At 35.1% G+C, this 15,185-nt stretch overlaps 2 protein-coding genes across 2 annotated transcripts; both read left to right on the top strand.

The window, feature by feature from the left end:
• Nucleotides 1–3,774: 3,774 nt before the first annotated feature.
• Nucleotides 3,775–5,855, top strand: LOC107046621. The gene is made up of 3 exons (XM_015269279.1): nt 3,775–3,853; nt 4,286–5,620; nt 5,833–5,855. Exons 1-3 carry the CDS (start codon nt 3,775–3,777, stop codon nt 5,853–5,855), a joined length of 1,437 nt encoding a protein of 478 aa, XP_015124765.1.
• Nucleotides 5,856–13,192: 7,337 nt separating this feature from the next.
• LOC107046622 (translation initiation factor IF-3) lies at nt 13,193–14,026 on the top strand (the record flags this gene model as incomplete). The annotated part of the gene is given in 1 exon segment (XM_015269280.2): nt 13,193–14,026. A coding segment is annotated over 1 exon segment (564 nt), but the record flags the coding sequence as incomplete, so codon positions are not given.
• Between the last annotated feature and the right edge of the window lie 1,159 nt (nt 14,027–15,185).

Below are 15,185 nucleotides of genomic sequence, written 5' to 3'. Positions count from 1 at the left end.
CAGAATCACCCCCTGATCCTAGGGTGTTCAGATGTACATGTACTTCTGAGACACCCTGTATACTGCAACTCGTTCAGAAATAGAAAGGTAATTCTATCAGCAACTATGCTCACATGTATATCTGCATATTTACGGCAACTTCTTCTACAAAAAAGAAGTAAATTTATCAGCAATTTTATTGACATATATATCCGTATATTTACGGCAACTTCTTCCACAATAAAGGAGTAATTCTATAAACAATTTTGCTGACATTCATATCCGCATATTTACGGCAACTTTTTGCGGAATAAAGAAATAATTCTATCGACAACACTATTTGCATATTTACACTGTATTTTTCCACAAATTAGGAGACAGTCTTGCTGATAACTTGATGAGTTATTATCCATATATGTCGTCTTTATTCTGCCAAAGTGACGGAAAATCGTCAACAATTTTACTGCAAAATAAAGGAGAAATTTGGCGATATATATAACCGGATCGGAAAATTCTGCTGTGCGGGATCACCAAAACATAATTTTCCATTCTCCTCATTATAAACAAATCTATGTATAGAAAATATGCACTAAAGTATTTAATGTATACACGATGTTCGTTTCTTAATTAAGGTTATAAGTAATTTACGCGCAACACTATTAAAATTATTATTTGTCATTTTCACTTGTGTTCCATTTCTATAAAACTATAACTATTATTTAAAAATGCACCATCAAAAATGCAACAGTAAAAATGCAATTTGTTACCGGTAAAAAAAAATTCACGTGTAGACCATAACGCGAGCACATGTGAGTTACACTCTCGACTTTTGGAGAATCGATTCACATTCGATTATGCATTCGAGATGTGCCCAATTCTACTGCGCATATGCCAGCGTGTTCGAGTTTTTTCGAGTTCGACTTTTCTCCTTTCGAGATGTCGATGCCATGCTTTTTTTATAATAGGAGGATGTCCGGATGTATGCATGTGTGTGTGTATGTGACCGATCGTTTTTCGACGATAATTGAAAAAATAACTGTTTAAATGAATCTAACTATGATTTAAAATATTCTTCCCAATACCACTTTGACCAAGTTCGATCATGAGATTGATTGCATCATCTGTTGTTGAAAAAAATTATTTTCAAACCAATATTTTTGAGGCAATGCTGGCTGCCAACATTGAGGCGATGTCAATAAATTGAATACAATAAATCATTGAATTCAATTGGAAAATCCACCGTTATAGAAATTCCATGCGGAAGTGAATTGTTAATTTAGGAGCCAAAACATATTGAATATATTGTGATGAAAGCAATTAATCATTTCTATTTTATTCCACTCTTGACATTCAAGTTCATCTAATTACAATCATTTCAACTACCTTTCAATTTTTAACATCCATCACCAAAAACTAATTTCCCATCCCCTCATTATAAACAAATCCATGTGTAGAAAATATGCACTGATGTATTTAATGTATACACGATGTTTGTTTCTTAATTCAGGTTATGAGTCCACTTTGTAATTCACGCGCACTTTTTTAAATAGCGCCGTCGCGGCCGCATTGCTCAATCTCATGAAAGCTCATATGAGAATGCGTGTTTCGGCCGCTGCCATGATACTTCCAAATGCATATCCTCCGCCATGACAGTTTCCAATGGATGCTTTTTTATTAAGAGGATTATCAAACGATGAATTATATACGACAGAAAAAAATAATATGCAAAATGACAATTCGGAAGAGTATTGCTAATTTATTAGCAAAAATAACCATACTATATTATGGAGAAAAAAGCAATTTCCCAAACACCCAAAACATATTTTGGAGTGACTGCATGTGTGATAAATATAACAATAAGCAGATGCTGCAGAGGAAGCACAAGTAATTGGGGCACGAAGTCAGGCCAGCAGTATAGTGAACGTTAAACTGCATAGACAAGCAGATAAAAGTTCAATTATGGAATCCAAACGTACAATTTTGGCGGGTACGAATATTTACGTGGAGAACGAGCTCACAGCTAACGAAATGAGAATAAGTAGAAGGTTAAGAGAGATTGCGAGAGATTTGAGGGCCAAGGGCGATTCTGTGAAAATTGCTGGAAACTAGTTGATTATTAACAACGAGTGGTGGCGCTGGGACGATACGCAATCAGTTCTAGTAAGAGGTCTACCAAGACCTCCCCGAGGTAACAACCTGCCGCTTAGTACTACTTCCTCTGGTACATTCCCTCCTGATACAACTCTCCCTGGTACAACCCCTCTTCATGAAACTCCTCCTATCACAACGCTCCCGGTTACAACTCCTCATCACTCAACTCCTAATTTACCCGTGCCAAACATAGTAGCACCTCCTTTTCCCATGCAGCCTTCTCCAAAAAACGATCCTGTTTATCCAGGACTCATCAAGCCCCCACGTCTCCAAGGCCAATCAAACTTATTCTCTGGAATGCAAGGGGTTTCGCCAACCTATACCCAAACCGCCAGTTCCTAAACGAAGACATAATCTGCATCTCTGAAACCTGGTGTGTTCAGCCGCCGAAGATGAACCGCGCCTGGGATGACTTCAACCACACCTGGGTCAATGCTGTGAAGGAAAAAACAAAAGGCCACGCATCTGGTGGCCTACTCATCCTTACCAAAAAACATTATCAGGTGACAGTTTTAGAATCATGTAAAAGTTGGATTTTTGTTCATGTTTGTAGTAAGGATATTGACCTGATTATCGGGTCTGTTTATTTCAACCCTAAATGTAAAGTGAAAGAGATACTGAGACTTTTCCGGGCCACAGTCGAGAACCTACAATTGAGATTTACAAATCATTCATTCTTTTTGGTCGGTGATTTTAACGCCAGGGTGGGTCCACCGGAGGACCTCCCGGAAGAGTCTCTTTGTGCAACAAATTTATCTGCCCAAGGGCGGACGAGCGACTCTGTCATAAATAAGAGAGGAGAAATTCTGACAGACTTTATGAGAGAAGTAGGCTTTATCTTAGTAAACGGGAAAACTGAGAGTGATAGCCCGGCTCAGATCACTTATATACGTCACTCTAGGGGAACAAATTCCAAAAATGGTAAAAATAAAAATAAAAATAAAATGAATAAGAGTAAGAACAATATTCGTAGTACCATAGACTTGGCTTGGACAAATTTTATTGGGGCACACTCGGTGAACGACCTTGAGGTGGTACATAAGGTGACCTTCTCAGATCACTTCCCGGTTTTACTGACCCTAAATGAGCGACAGCTCTCAGATAACGTCACAGAAGAATCAAACATTATCCGTCACTCAATTCGCTGAGACAAAAATAAGTCAGGAGAGTTTGCAAATTTGATGCAATGGGCCCCTGAGGTGGGTAAAAATTTCGGCTGTGAAACTGTCGATGACTTGTATAATGTCCTGTGCCTATTCGCGACGCTTCTCGTCGTATAGGCCTAATTAAAAAAGTAAAATGCAACAGAAACTGGTTTCCTAAAGAATCTTGGTACGACCAGCAATGTCACGAGTTGAAGAAGATAGCAAATAAAAAACTGACAAAATATGTAAAAGCAAATTATGATGTTAATTTAAAAGATGAATATGATACAGCTTTAAGCGAGTATAAAAAAACGTGCACGTACAAATGGAGAGATTATATTAATAATTTGATTGAGGAAGTGAACAACTCGAGGAGTGCAAATGAATTCTGGCTAGCAATAAATAAGTATAAAAACCCCATTACTCGCAGCCTGAAGTTTCCAAATCCGAGTGGGAGAATTTTTACGCCAACATTTATCCACCCATATCTTGTATCCAAATGGACCTCGGTGGGGTTTTAGACCCCGAACTAGATGCTGAATTCTCACTGGAAGAATTAGAGCGTGTTTTGAAACTTAGTAAGAATAAAAAAGCATCTGCGAAGGACAATATTACGAACGAATTTTATAAAGCTCTGCCACAGAATTGGAAGTTATATCTGCTAACCCTGTTCAACAAAATTCTTTCTTCTGAATCAGTTCCAGTAGCCTGGGGAAATGTAATCTTATCTATGTTATTCAAGAAAGGAGATAAAAAAGATCCTAATAATTATAGGGGCATCGCGTTGATAAATCATGTGACCAAGATTTTCACTAGTTTGTTAAATGAGCGATTATATAATTGAGTTGAGCAGCGCAACATTCTCCCTGAAGGGCAGGCGGGTTTTAGGACGAAGAGAGGTTGCTTAGACAATATTTACACCCTGAGCGAGTGCATTCACACCAATCTCTCTCACCCGAAGGGAAAGGCTTTTGTTATTTTTGTGGATTTTAAGCGTGCTTTCGACACAGTCAATCACGAGAAATTATGGCAGAAATCGCTCCAGCTGGGTATCAGCTCCAGGATTGTAAGGATTATCGCTGAATTGTACAGCAAGGCCACGCTCAGAGTAAGAACCCCAGAAGGTTTAACTAAAGAAACTGAAATCACCGAAGGGGTCTTGCAGGGCGAAATTTTGAGTCCACTTCTTTTTATACTCTTTATATCAGACATGGAGAATGTTTTTAGGTCGAAAGGATCATACAGTGTAGGATTAAACCATAAAACAGACGTTTTGCTCCTCAAGTACGCAGATGACCTTGCAATCCTGGGTAGAAATGTAGCAGATGTTCGAACTAAGCTAAAAATACTAAAACAATATTGTGATAAAAATAGTCTAACTGTAAATGAATCTAAGACAAAAATTTTATACTGTAATGGCGGTGGTAAAAGGCCCTCGGGCCTTAAATTTTTGTATGGCAGTACTGAGCTGGAGATTGTGAACGAATTCACATATCTAGGTATCGTTTTTAGTTCATCTGGTGTCTTTCGTACAGAAATGAAGAGCGCTGTAGCAAAGGCTCGCTTAGCTGCTGCAAAACTGCATAACATAGAACGTATTCACACACTGTTTAACACAATGGTGTCGTCGGTTCTCCTCTACGGCTGTCAGATCTGGAGTCTGAGATACATGGAGGAGATCGAGCGTGTTCAGACAAGTTTTTATAAAAGCATACTAGGTCTGACTCGCACAACGGGAAATGCATTGGTGAAGGTTGAGGTAGGCAGGCTTGACCTGGCTGTGCAGGTGTGGGAATTGACCTGGAACTGGGTGGTCAGGATCCTCGAGATGGGCAATCATCGCTTGCCGCTCATCTGTTTCAGGAGTCAGGTGGATAGATATGAGAAGAGTGACAAATCTACCCAGTTTAACTGGGCTGCACAAATTTTTGACTTTATAAACTCTTTGGACCCCTCTTTTACATATCTGGCAAATGCTCCTGTGGCACATGAGTGGCGGACGGCTGGTCCTGCTCTACTCGGGAGACTAAAGCTCAATCTGCAGCAGTCTATCGGCAACCAGGTTCTTCACTCCCACTACTTTCAAATACAGGACACCCGTATCCTGTTCGATCGCGGTTATCTCAAATTGAATATTCCCCTCGTAATGAAAAAAGTCTTCGCGCAGTTGAGAATGGCAAGTCAGTACTATGTCTCTCTATATCTGAATGGAAACTCGTACAGTTTTAATCCAGAATTACCCTGTCCGACCTGTAACACCTTCACCTGCGTTGACACCCTATCACACTTTGTCCTAAATTGTCCACTACACATGCAAGAAAGAATTAAATTATTCTCGATCTTAGGTAAGGAGGGTTTAGACCCCTCCAATTTGACGAGTCTTTCGCCTATTTTAAATTCAGATAGGAAGAAAATTGTGAAGGCCGTCTTTACCTTTGTTGTAAATAGTTGTAAAATGAGAGCAATTAAACTTGAACTTTCATCAAGTACAAGTGACTGTGACAGCAGCAATACTTCTAATTCTAGTTCCTAAGCACAAATTTTTTTGTATTCTCAGGTCACAAACCACCCCCATTGTAACAAAGATTTTACTGTATCTTTATATGCAATTAATAAACTATTACTAAATATAACAATAAGCAAAAATAACAATACTATATGACGATAAGCGTAATTTCCCACTTGCTTCATTCCATTCTTGGCTTTCAAGTTATCCAATTATCAATCATCATACGAATAATTTTTCATTTCTCATAGAGAATCCGATTTGTAATTTATGCGCGCTTTCTTGAACAGCGCCGTCGCGGCCGCATTGCTTATTCTCATGAAAGTTCACATGAGAATGCGTCCTTCATGCGCCGCCATGACACTTTTTACATGTCCTTCACCATGACCGTTTCCAATGCATGCTTTTTTTATAAAGGACTAGCGCCGCCGCGGCCGCAAGCGGCCGCGACGTTGATGTCCTTTCCTGTTTTCTTTCATTTATTTCTCCCCAAAATTGATGATTCATTAGGATTTTATTGTACTAAGTATTGAAATCAATGGAAAGAATACGTTTCGGTTCATCACCTGTTCGATTTCAATATTTCAATACGTGATTGATTCTGAATTTCCGTGAAATTCTATTTAGAGTGCAAAACGATAGATATCAAAGTGCTCGCATCCCAAAATTTTATAATCTTCGTCTCCCCGTTCGTTCTCCTTTACTACTTTATGAAAGCATTCAATTATTTTTCTTTTTGAAAAATTATATGACCAAGTCTAATGATTATTCATTCATTTGGATTATCTTGGCATCATTTCATGATCCTTTTCACAATTTTTACTTTTTCACTCATTTTGTGATCTTTTTCAGTTTTTTTTTTTTTCAAAATTTTTCCTAAAATCTCAAAATTTTTGTGATTTTTTTTAAAGAATGTTGAAAATTTTTGCTGAAATCTTTGAAAACATCCAAGCTATTTCTCAAGTAATTTCTTGCTTTTTCATTTCAAAGTGCAGTGTTCGGGGTCACGTTCCTCCTACTCATCAATTTTATTAGGAAAATTCCGGCGTTTTTTTATAGATTGTTCTCCCATTGTTTTTTTTTTTCAAAAATTCACAAATATTTGAGAAATACCTAAAATCTTCTCTACTTTCCGAAAAACCTCTGGATTTCCTGAAGTTTCTTCAGAAATTCTTATATTTTGAATTCTTTGAAAAACTCGTAAATTATTTTATGTTCGGAAAAGACCGACGGTTCTCTGATTTTGTAAGGAATCTGCAAACTTTCNTCTTATATTTTGAATTCTTTGAAAAACTCGTAAATTATTTTATGTTCGGAAAAGACCGACGGTTCTCTGATTTTGTAAGGAATCTGCAAACTTTCTTGAAGTTCCTAGAGCTGGATTTCATGAAGAAACACATCCCTTCATTTTTCAAAATATTCTCTCAATGAATGCTCACATCAGGAATAGAACCTGCCCTAAAATTGTCATATTTCTAGCTTCAATAATTTAGACTTTGCATTATTACCTCAGGCAAACTAAAAGGTTGTCTTTTCTTTTTCATCACGCAATTGCGGCAATGATGTTCATTGTTCATAAACATTCTCATTGCAAAAAGCAATACTACTAAAGAAAATAATATATCCCAACTTATTAGCAATTCATTTTTTTTCTCATTGTGACTCATTTCTCAACTTTCTCTCAAACATAATTCAGAGAGTAAATTGCTTGAAGTCAATGTTTGGTGAAACTTTGGTTAAAGCGCACCCCAACGTTGCTATGAAATTTTGTAATCCGTTCGCTCGGCAATTCAATTAATCTATTGTTCATACTATCGTTCCGTACTTGGAATTTCTTAAAATATTTTTCAAATTCAAAATTCGAACTTAAAATTACAATTTGACTTCTGCTCCTTCATTGTTTGTGAATTGAAAATTCATATAAATAATTACATAAGCATTCTAATTCTTGTTCTTTGCTGTCATGGAATGTTAAGTTACAGCCTTTTATTCTTAATACAACTTTTTAATGTAAATATTGTGCGGTTGAAAATTCATGTAACTTGAGAGTTTTTATCTTCATGCTATTAAAAAGTGTTGATTTCTATTGAATTTTCAATGAAATTTGAAATGTCATAACTTTTCCCTCTCAAACTGAAATCAATGCTTCTCCTCTAAAAATTGCTACTAAACTGAGCATGAAATTTTATTTACTTTTTTTCAACAGTTTAATTGCTATTTACCCATAACTATTAGAGAACATTTAAAAAATCTTGAAAGTGGAAAATAGAAAGTCAACTTACCGAAGTAGACTACGACCATGATTATTTTTTATGTAAACAATTTAATAGCTTCCATTTTTTCACTCTCGAAGTGAAAAATTGATGATCATTGTAATAGTATTTTTTCCTGAATTTTTATGAATTTTTCCGCTTCCGGAATTTCACTGAACATTAATTTCATGCCAAAGAAATTTAATGTCTTGTTCGTAATCGTTCTCGTTGCAAAAAGCAATGCGAATGATGAAAATGATATGTTCCAATTTATTAGTTGTTAATTCTTCATATTGCAATGAATTACTCATCGGCTAATTGCTATGATCACGGAGTAATATTTTAATCATAAAATTATTTTCTCGAACGTAATTCAGAGAGTAAATTTCTGAAATTCAATGATTGTTGATACTCTAGTAAAAGTGGGTGTCAATACTTATAAATTTTTCTAATTAGCTCATTCGGTATTTCACTTAATTTGTGAGTCATATGATCAATACAACTCTATAAGTCAATACTCATTTACAAATTCACACAGCAAAAACAATTATTGAAAATTGTGAAAATTTCGAAAAATTTTATTGAAAATTCGCCATGTATTAAAAATTTAATTGCATGCAATGCTCCATTTTCATAATAAGGTTGAAAATTCGAGTTATCACTAACGAATTAATGATCGCTTGACATGAAAAAATTATTAAAATATTCACTCCTTGACAACAAAGAAACGAGAACAATGTATCCATAAATGATGCGTTCTTCCCACGGAATATTCTAAGCTGATGTGAGTGGATAATCCCACCAGGATAGAAGAAGAAATTCTAAATTTGTTGATTCTTCTGAGATGGTTTTTTCAAAATTCAGCTGACCTATATAATCTTCTCAAATTCTTTCGAATTCTATTGTGTAAAAAATCAATTTTCTGATTTCCCAGTTTTGAATGTTGAGAAAGCTATATATGAAGCATTGACAGAAGAAAAATTTTGAAGATAGAAAACCATAACAATAAATGGCAGAACGATCCTCGAACGAAAAAAAAAGGAACGAACGCTTTTAATATGTTGGCGATATACCTATAATTCTCACAAAGATGTGAAATGATTCTCAAATGATGATCTGAAAATGATAATAAATTTTCACCAGTATAATTGAAAACATCTAGAAATTTTCTAAATATTTCCAACCAAAATTAGTAAATTTTTAAAGAAAAAATCATGAATGATATGGATACAAGATATTTACCGATTTTATTTCTCGTCATGGTGAACATGGATGGAAAAATGGGCATGATTCCGATTCCTATGGCGCCACGATTTGATAGTCGTTTCCCGGAGTATCTTTTCAGGAATTCGGGGAAAATAATGAAAAAATTCCATGTCTATTATATCTCCTCAATTATGGAGATTTTTGATTTTATTTTTACCCTTTTATTCCTTCTTTGACAATCTTGGGGTGTTGGGGGTTGGAGGGTTTAAGGGGCGAGGGGAGAAATAGTTCAAAATTTTTAGAATAAATACTCCCTTTTTTCACTTTTATACCTTCATAATTCGCTTTAGCACTTTTGACGTTGTTCAAATTTTTTGGATCGTTTTGCAATTTCGAATAAAACTAATTCATTTTGTAATATAAAAATGTTTCCACTTTTTTAAGATTATTGAATTTTTTGCTGAGAGGGAGAAGACTTCGGTATAATTACGATTTCTTTAACGCAATGTATGTATATTATACATACATACCAAAATACGGATACGATCTAAAAATTTCATTTCACAAAACTTTGTGGTCAGTTGGCTTTAATTTAGTCGAGGATTTAATCTAATAACCTACGATTTCCGAAGAAAACAAGCAGGGGTTCGAGCCTATTCGATAGAAGGCATGCGACCGTTTCTTTTTGCGTTATTAGTCTTTTTCTTTTTTTCATTTCTACCAATTCCATTGGTAGTAAGCTTCCGAATGGATCCGTTCCTCGTGCCTGTGACAGGCATGAGTACTGGTACTTTGCATAATACAAGGATTTTGATTATGAAAAGACAGAAAAACGGGAATATCTCGAACACTTTGTATGGACAGGTATAAATGTTTTGATTGATCTAGGTAGAGGACATCATGACGAATATTATGAAAAAAAAGTGGAATCGTTTGCAGTTTTAAAGATATTCAACATAATAGATTTTCAGAAAAAGTTGAATATCTCCAAAACTACTGGTGCGATTGAGCCCGTCTTCAATACGAACCTTTGTTATCATAGGAGGACGATTCTGTCCAAATTTTAAGTTGATATCTTGATTTTTGCATACGTTAGCGCGCGTACAAGGATTTTAATGAAAAAACAGAAAGGGGGAAATATCTCAAAAACTTTGTATGGTCGGGTATATATGTTTTTGTTGATCTAGGTATCGAGACGAATATTTTGAAAGAAAAAAAATTTAAATCGGTTTAATAATTTTAAAGATATTTGTGAAAAACGGTTTAAAAACGAATCGCTTTATCTCAAAAAATCCTTGACCGATCGGGCTGAAATTGTGCACAGAGCTAGTTCTCATTAAGACCTATAATCTGACAAAATTTCAAATTTTTTTGGAATTATTTTAGCCACTTAATTACTCAATTTTCTAAAAATTGACCATCGGGAAGGTGGCGGTGCACATATTCACATACAGACATGGTCGCCAAACTTCGTATTTTTACGTTTCAGACCATTCTACATCATTTCCAATGAAAATTAGAGAATGTGAAAATCGGACGATTACAAAGCTTCTATTCGGAAGCAAAAAAATTAATGAAATCGGTGAAGTAGACTTGAGATATTCAAGAAAATCGTTTTAGATACAAAGTTGAATATCTGTTAAACTAGCGCGTATAAGGATTTTTAGCGAAAAACAGAAAAACTAAAATATCTCGAAAACTTTATATGGCGGATTATATATGTTTTGACAGATTCAGATAGACGACATCGAGACGAATATTTTGAAAAATAAACCGAAATACTAGCACCAGTCAACTTAGGCAGAAGTAATGATATAATATTTATGATACACAACGTTGACTAACGACCACACTTTTAATAATGAGAATTGGTTTATATTACCGACACACCGACCTATGTCTCCGCCCCATAGCTATGACATTCCATCAAATATTACATAATAGAAAATATAAAAAATCATTGATACTATGACGATGTGTGATTCAAAAAAAAAAGATTTTTGGATGAATCGCTCTACGCCAGGATGTACTGAATCGATTGACACAAAATTTTATAGACAAGTGTGGGTTAATAATGCGAATCAGTAGCCGAAATCTCAGATGTTTACTTCCAGTTTTACGTGTATTGTGGACACCACATGAACTTTTGAATAAAACAAAGCAGAAAAACGCTGATATCTCGGAAACTTTGTATGGGCGGGTATGCATATTTTGATTGATCTTAATAGAAGGTATTATACCATGACGAATATTTCAAAAAAAAAAGTGAATCAGCCCAGTAGTTTAGAAGTTATTGAGTATAACATTTTTTCAGAAAAAGTTCAATATCTCCTAAACTACTCATCCGATTCTACCCATCTACAATCCCAGCCAATGGCACCATCAGAGCTACAATCCTACAAAATTTCAACTTCCTATCTTGATTTTTCAGACAGTTATCGCGCGTACACCGATTTTCTCATCAAAATGAAAAATGTCAATTATTGGCAAACCATCGCTAGATAGGTAGCCCATATTATGATTTGATTCGATAAATATTATCACAAGGAATATTTTGACGTAAAAAAATTTCAATTCGGTCATATACTTTTTGAGAGATTGATGAAAACAAATTTTTGAGAGACTGCTCCATCTCGAAAACTACTGCACCGATTGAGCTAAAACTGCGCCCCAAAATGCTCCAAAGTAATACCAATTAAATGACAAAATTTCAGATTTCTAGTTTTTGGTGTAATTTATAAAAATTTTCCAAAAAAATGACCACACACTTTCGGACATACATACACACATTTTCTAAAAACATCATATCTTCACGTTTCATGACATTCTACATCATTTCCAGGCAAAATTAGAAGATCGCAAAAATTTTCATCCGCAATACTTCCATTCGGAAGAAAAAATGGGAAATTTTAAAAATATTCTAAAAAATAATTGAGATAGTTTTTAAAAATATTTTTTCAGTTTTCCGAGACAAAAATATATCGATACATATTACCTAAACTTGGCATCTCGGTTATCATAATCGTCCCCATTTTGTTTCGACTTGATAATCGTTGAAATTTATGTTGTTAATTAATTTTTTTTTCATTAATGAAATTTAAAATGATGTAAAAGGACGGTAGAAGACTTTCTTGTGACTGAGATTACTTGTTATAACATTTCTTATGGATATTATAGAACTTATCAAAAAGTTCAAGGATAATTAATTGATGATTTTGATTTTTTCAATATTCAATTGTTTATATCTTGATAGATAATTGAGATGGAATTTTTTCATTATTTTTCCGAAATTCCTGAAATAAAATACTCCGGAAAACGACTGTCAAATCAGAGCGCCAGAGGAATCGGAATTGTACCAAGATTGTAAATGTGATCAAGTTCATCTCCATCGCATCACTCAGTCAGTTTTCACAGATGAAAAAATTGAATAGAAAAACCTAGCGAATTGATCAGGCAATTCTTTTGGATTTTTATTGAACTTTCTATTAGTTTTTGGCCGATTCTATTGAAATGTTCATTGGAAAATATTCTATCGAAAAAGTCAAAAGAATTCGATTCTTCTATACAACATACTCTATTGAGAAATTTTCTAGAGAATTTCCGCGGCTGAAATTTTCTCATTTTTTTTGTTTTAATTTCTTGATGAGAAGAAAAGAAAAATAGAATGAAGATTTAGAAAATTTGAGCCAAGGGAATTTAGTAGAAAATATCTGAAGAGAATAATTTTAGTGCGTGTTGCCCTATCTGTCGCTGCAAAGACAGAATCTACATCAAGAAAAACGTCAATAAATATCCTCGCAAAAGCTGATCTCGATCACAATCACTACAAGCAGATCGACCTTAACATACATGATTTAAAAAACTTTCACCATTCCTGCCGAATACAAAATTCAGCACCCAAAGACGCATATTCAAAGAAAATAACCTTAACTCACCTTTTTCGGCTCCCGAAACTATACTCTTTCAGCATATATCTGATTCTCATCGAAAATAAGAAATGGAATTGTTTATTACTCATCATCATGAGCACGTTAACACAAAATTATATTAAAAATTATAACATGAGTTGTAGATAATATATTAGCTACTCCGTTTGGGGGCAAATCGAGTGTTACACATGCATGTGTTCCCTAACCAAACTTCGAGGAGACGTTTCGGAGCGTCAGCTGTTTATCAGCCTGTGAACTGGACCAGTTGGTTGTGGTCGAGGGTTACTAAAGGAAATGGCGAGTCACACATTGTGGAAGTCTCTACGTATATTTAAGTACAACAGGTGTATTCCTTGCATTATAACTTGTCCTTTCGTCAATAAACAAACAATTCAAGTGCAAGTGACACCGAAGTGGTTTAACCTAAATGGGAATACCTATTGTGATGTGGTTTCAGAAGAACCCAAGAAGCGAAATAATAAGAGGAAGATATTCATTCCGAAAATTACTCTTCTCTCGGAGACCAATGATATGACAGTGATGACTCTCCAGGAGGCGGAGAAACTGGCGAGGAGACGAGATCTGAAGCTCGTGAAGGTCGTTGATGTTGACACGAGAACGGAGAGACTTGTCTACAGGCTTATGAAGATACAGGATTTCATGAAGGAGGATGCAAAGGCAAAAGCTGAGGCCAAGGAGGTTAAGGACAAGGTGTTAAAGGAGGACAAGACGATAGCTATATCCGGAAAAATCGCTGATCATGATCTCAATACGAAGATGAAGAGCATACATAAAATGCTGCGAAAGAGGTACGGGGTACGGGTGCTGGTGGCTGCAGATGGAAATCTGGATAAAGCTGTAAGTTTTTTTAATATTTTTGAAGGAACGTAGAGGATCTCTTGAAGAGCAGAAATATTTAATGGGTATCTTTGTTCAGAAGTGGAGTCTAATAAAGTTAGGCAGCCAGTGTCCTCGGACCAATATGGCGAGTATGCCTAAATCATCTGCTCTTTATCTGCTGCATTTCTACGCAAATAAAAAAAAATCTTTTTTTCTGCGAAAAAAATCGATTTTAAGTAATTGGCCATCTAACTAGCTTGCTTAAATGAGGCCGATGAGTATAAAAACCTGACTACAAAAAAAGAGGAAAAAATCAATTTTCTTAAATTGCTTGTTAAGCTAGGGGGCAAAATTGCATAAATAATAACGATAAGTCGGCAAAAGTGATGTTCTATCTATCAGCTCAATTTCTGCGGGGAAATAAATTGAAAGTTATTTTTTCCAAAAAATACATAAAAAGTTAGGTAACTCAGAAGCGGAGGATACGGCAGTTCACTGAAAATAGTGGGAGGGCATGAAAAAATTATCTGCTTCAACATCGCATGCATTGAATAACTTGTGCTCGATCACAGAATAAAAGCAGGAAATTTCTAATGAATGTTAGACAGAAGCAGAAAATTGCAAATAAGGTTTGGATGAGAGCAAAAAATTTCTAATGACTGTTGGGTAAAAAGAGAAAATTCCTAATAAGTTTTAGATAGCAGCAGAAAATTGGTAATGAGGTGTGGATGAAAGCAGAAAATTTCTAATGAGGTTTGGATGAGCGCAGAAAATCCCCAATAATTGTTAGATGCTACACTGAGAGAAAAACAAACATGTTGTCAAACAAGTCTTGTTTGGGCTAACAAAATCGTTAATTGAAAATTACCAAAAAAGAATTTGCTTGGTTCGAATTTGAAAGTCTCAAACATGAATAATTGTTCTGCTTCTGACAGCAATGAAATATTTGGCTCAAGAGGCGGATAATTCACACCAGAATGTGCCTTTTCAGGATGAAAATATCTCATATAGAGGAAAATTTGTTAACAAATATTTTATCCCTACATTACAAAATTGCTATCATATTATTATTGTTTCAGTTAAGGGGAGACTACTATGAGTTTTAAAAGTCGTGGGTTATTGGAGTGAGACTTTTCATACGCTGAAGATCAATTATATAGATCTGAAAACGAATAAT

Source organism: Diachasma alloeum, unplaced genomic scaffold (assembly GCF_001412515.2).
Source record: "Diachasma alloeum isolate Michigan unplaced genomic scaffold, Dall2.0 Dall_scaffold_01604, whole genome shotgun sequence".
NCBI lineage: Eukaryota > Metazoa > Arthropoda > Insecta > Hymenoptera > Braconidae > Diachasma > Diachasma alloeum.
Note: the sequence above shows the minus strand (reverse complement) of the source record. Positions and strands in the feature narration are given on the sequence as shown.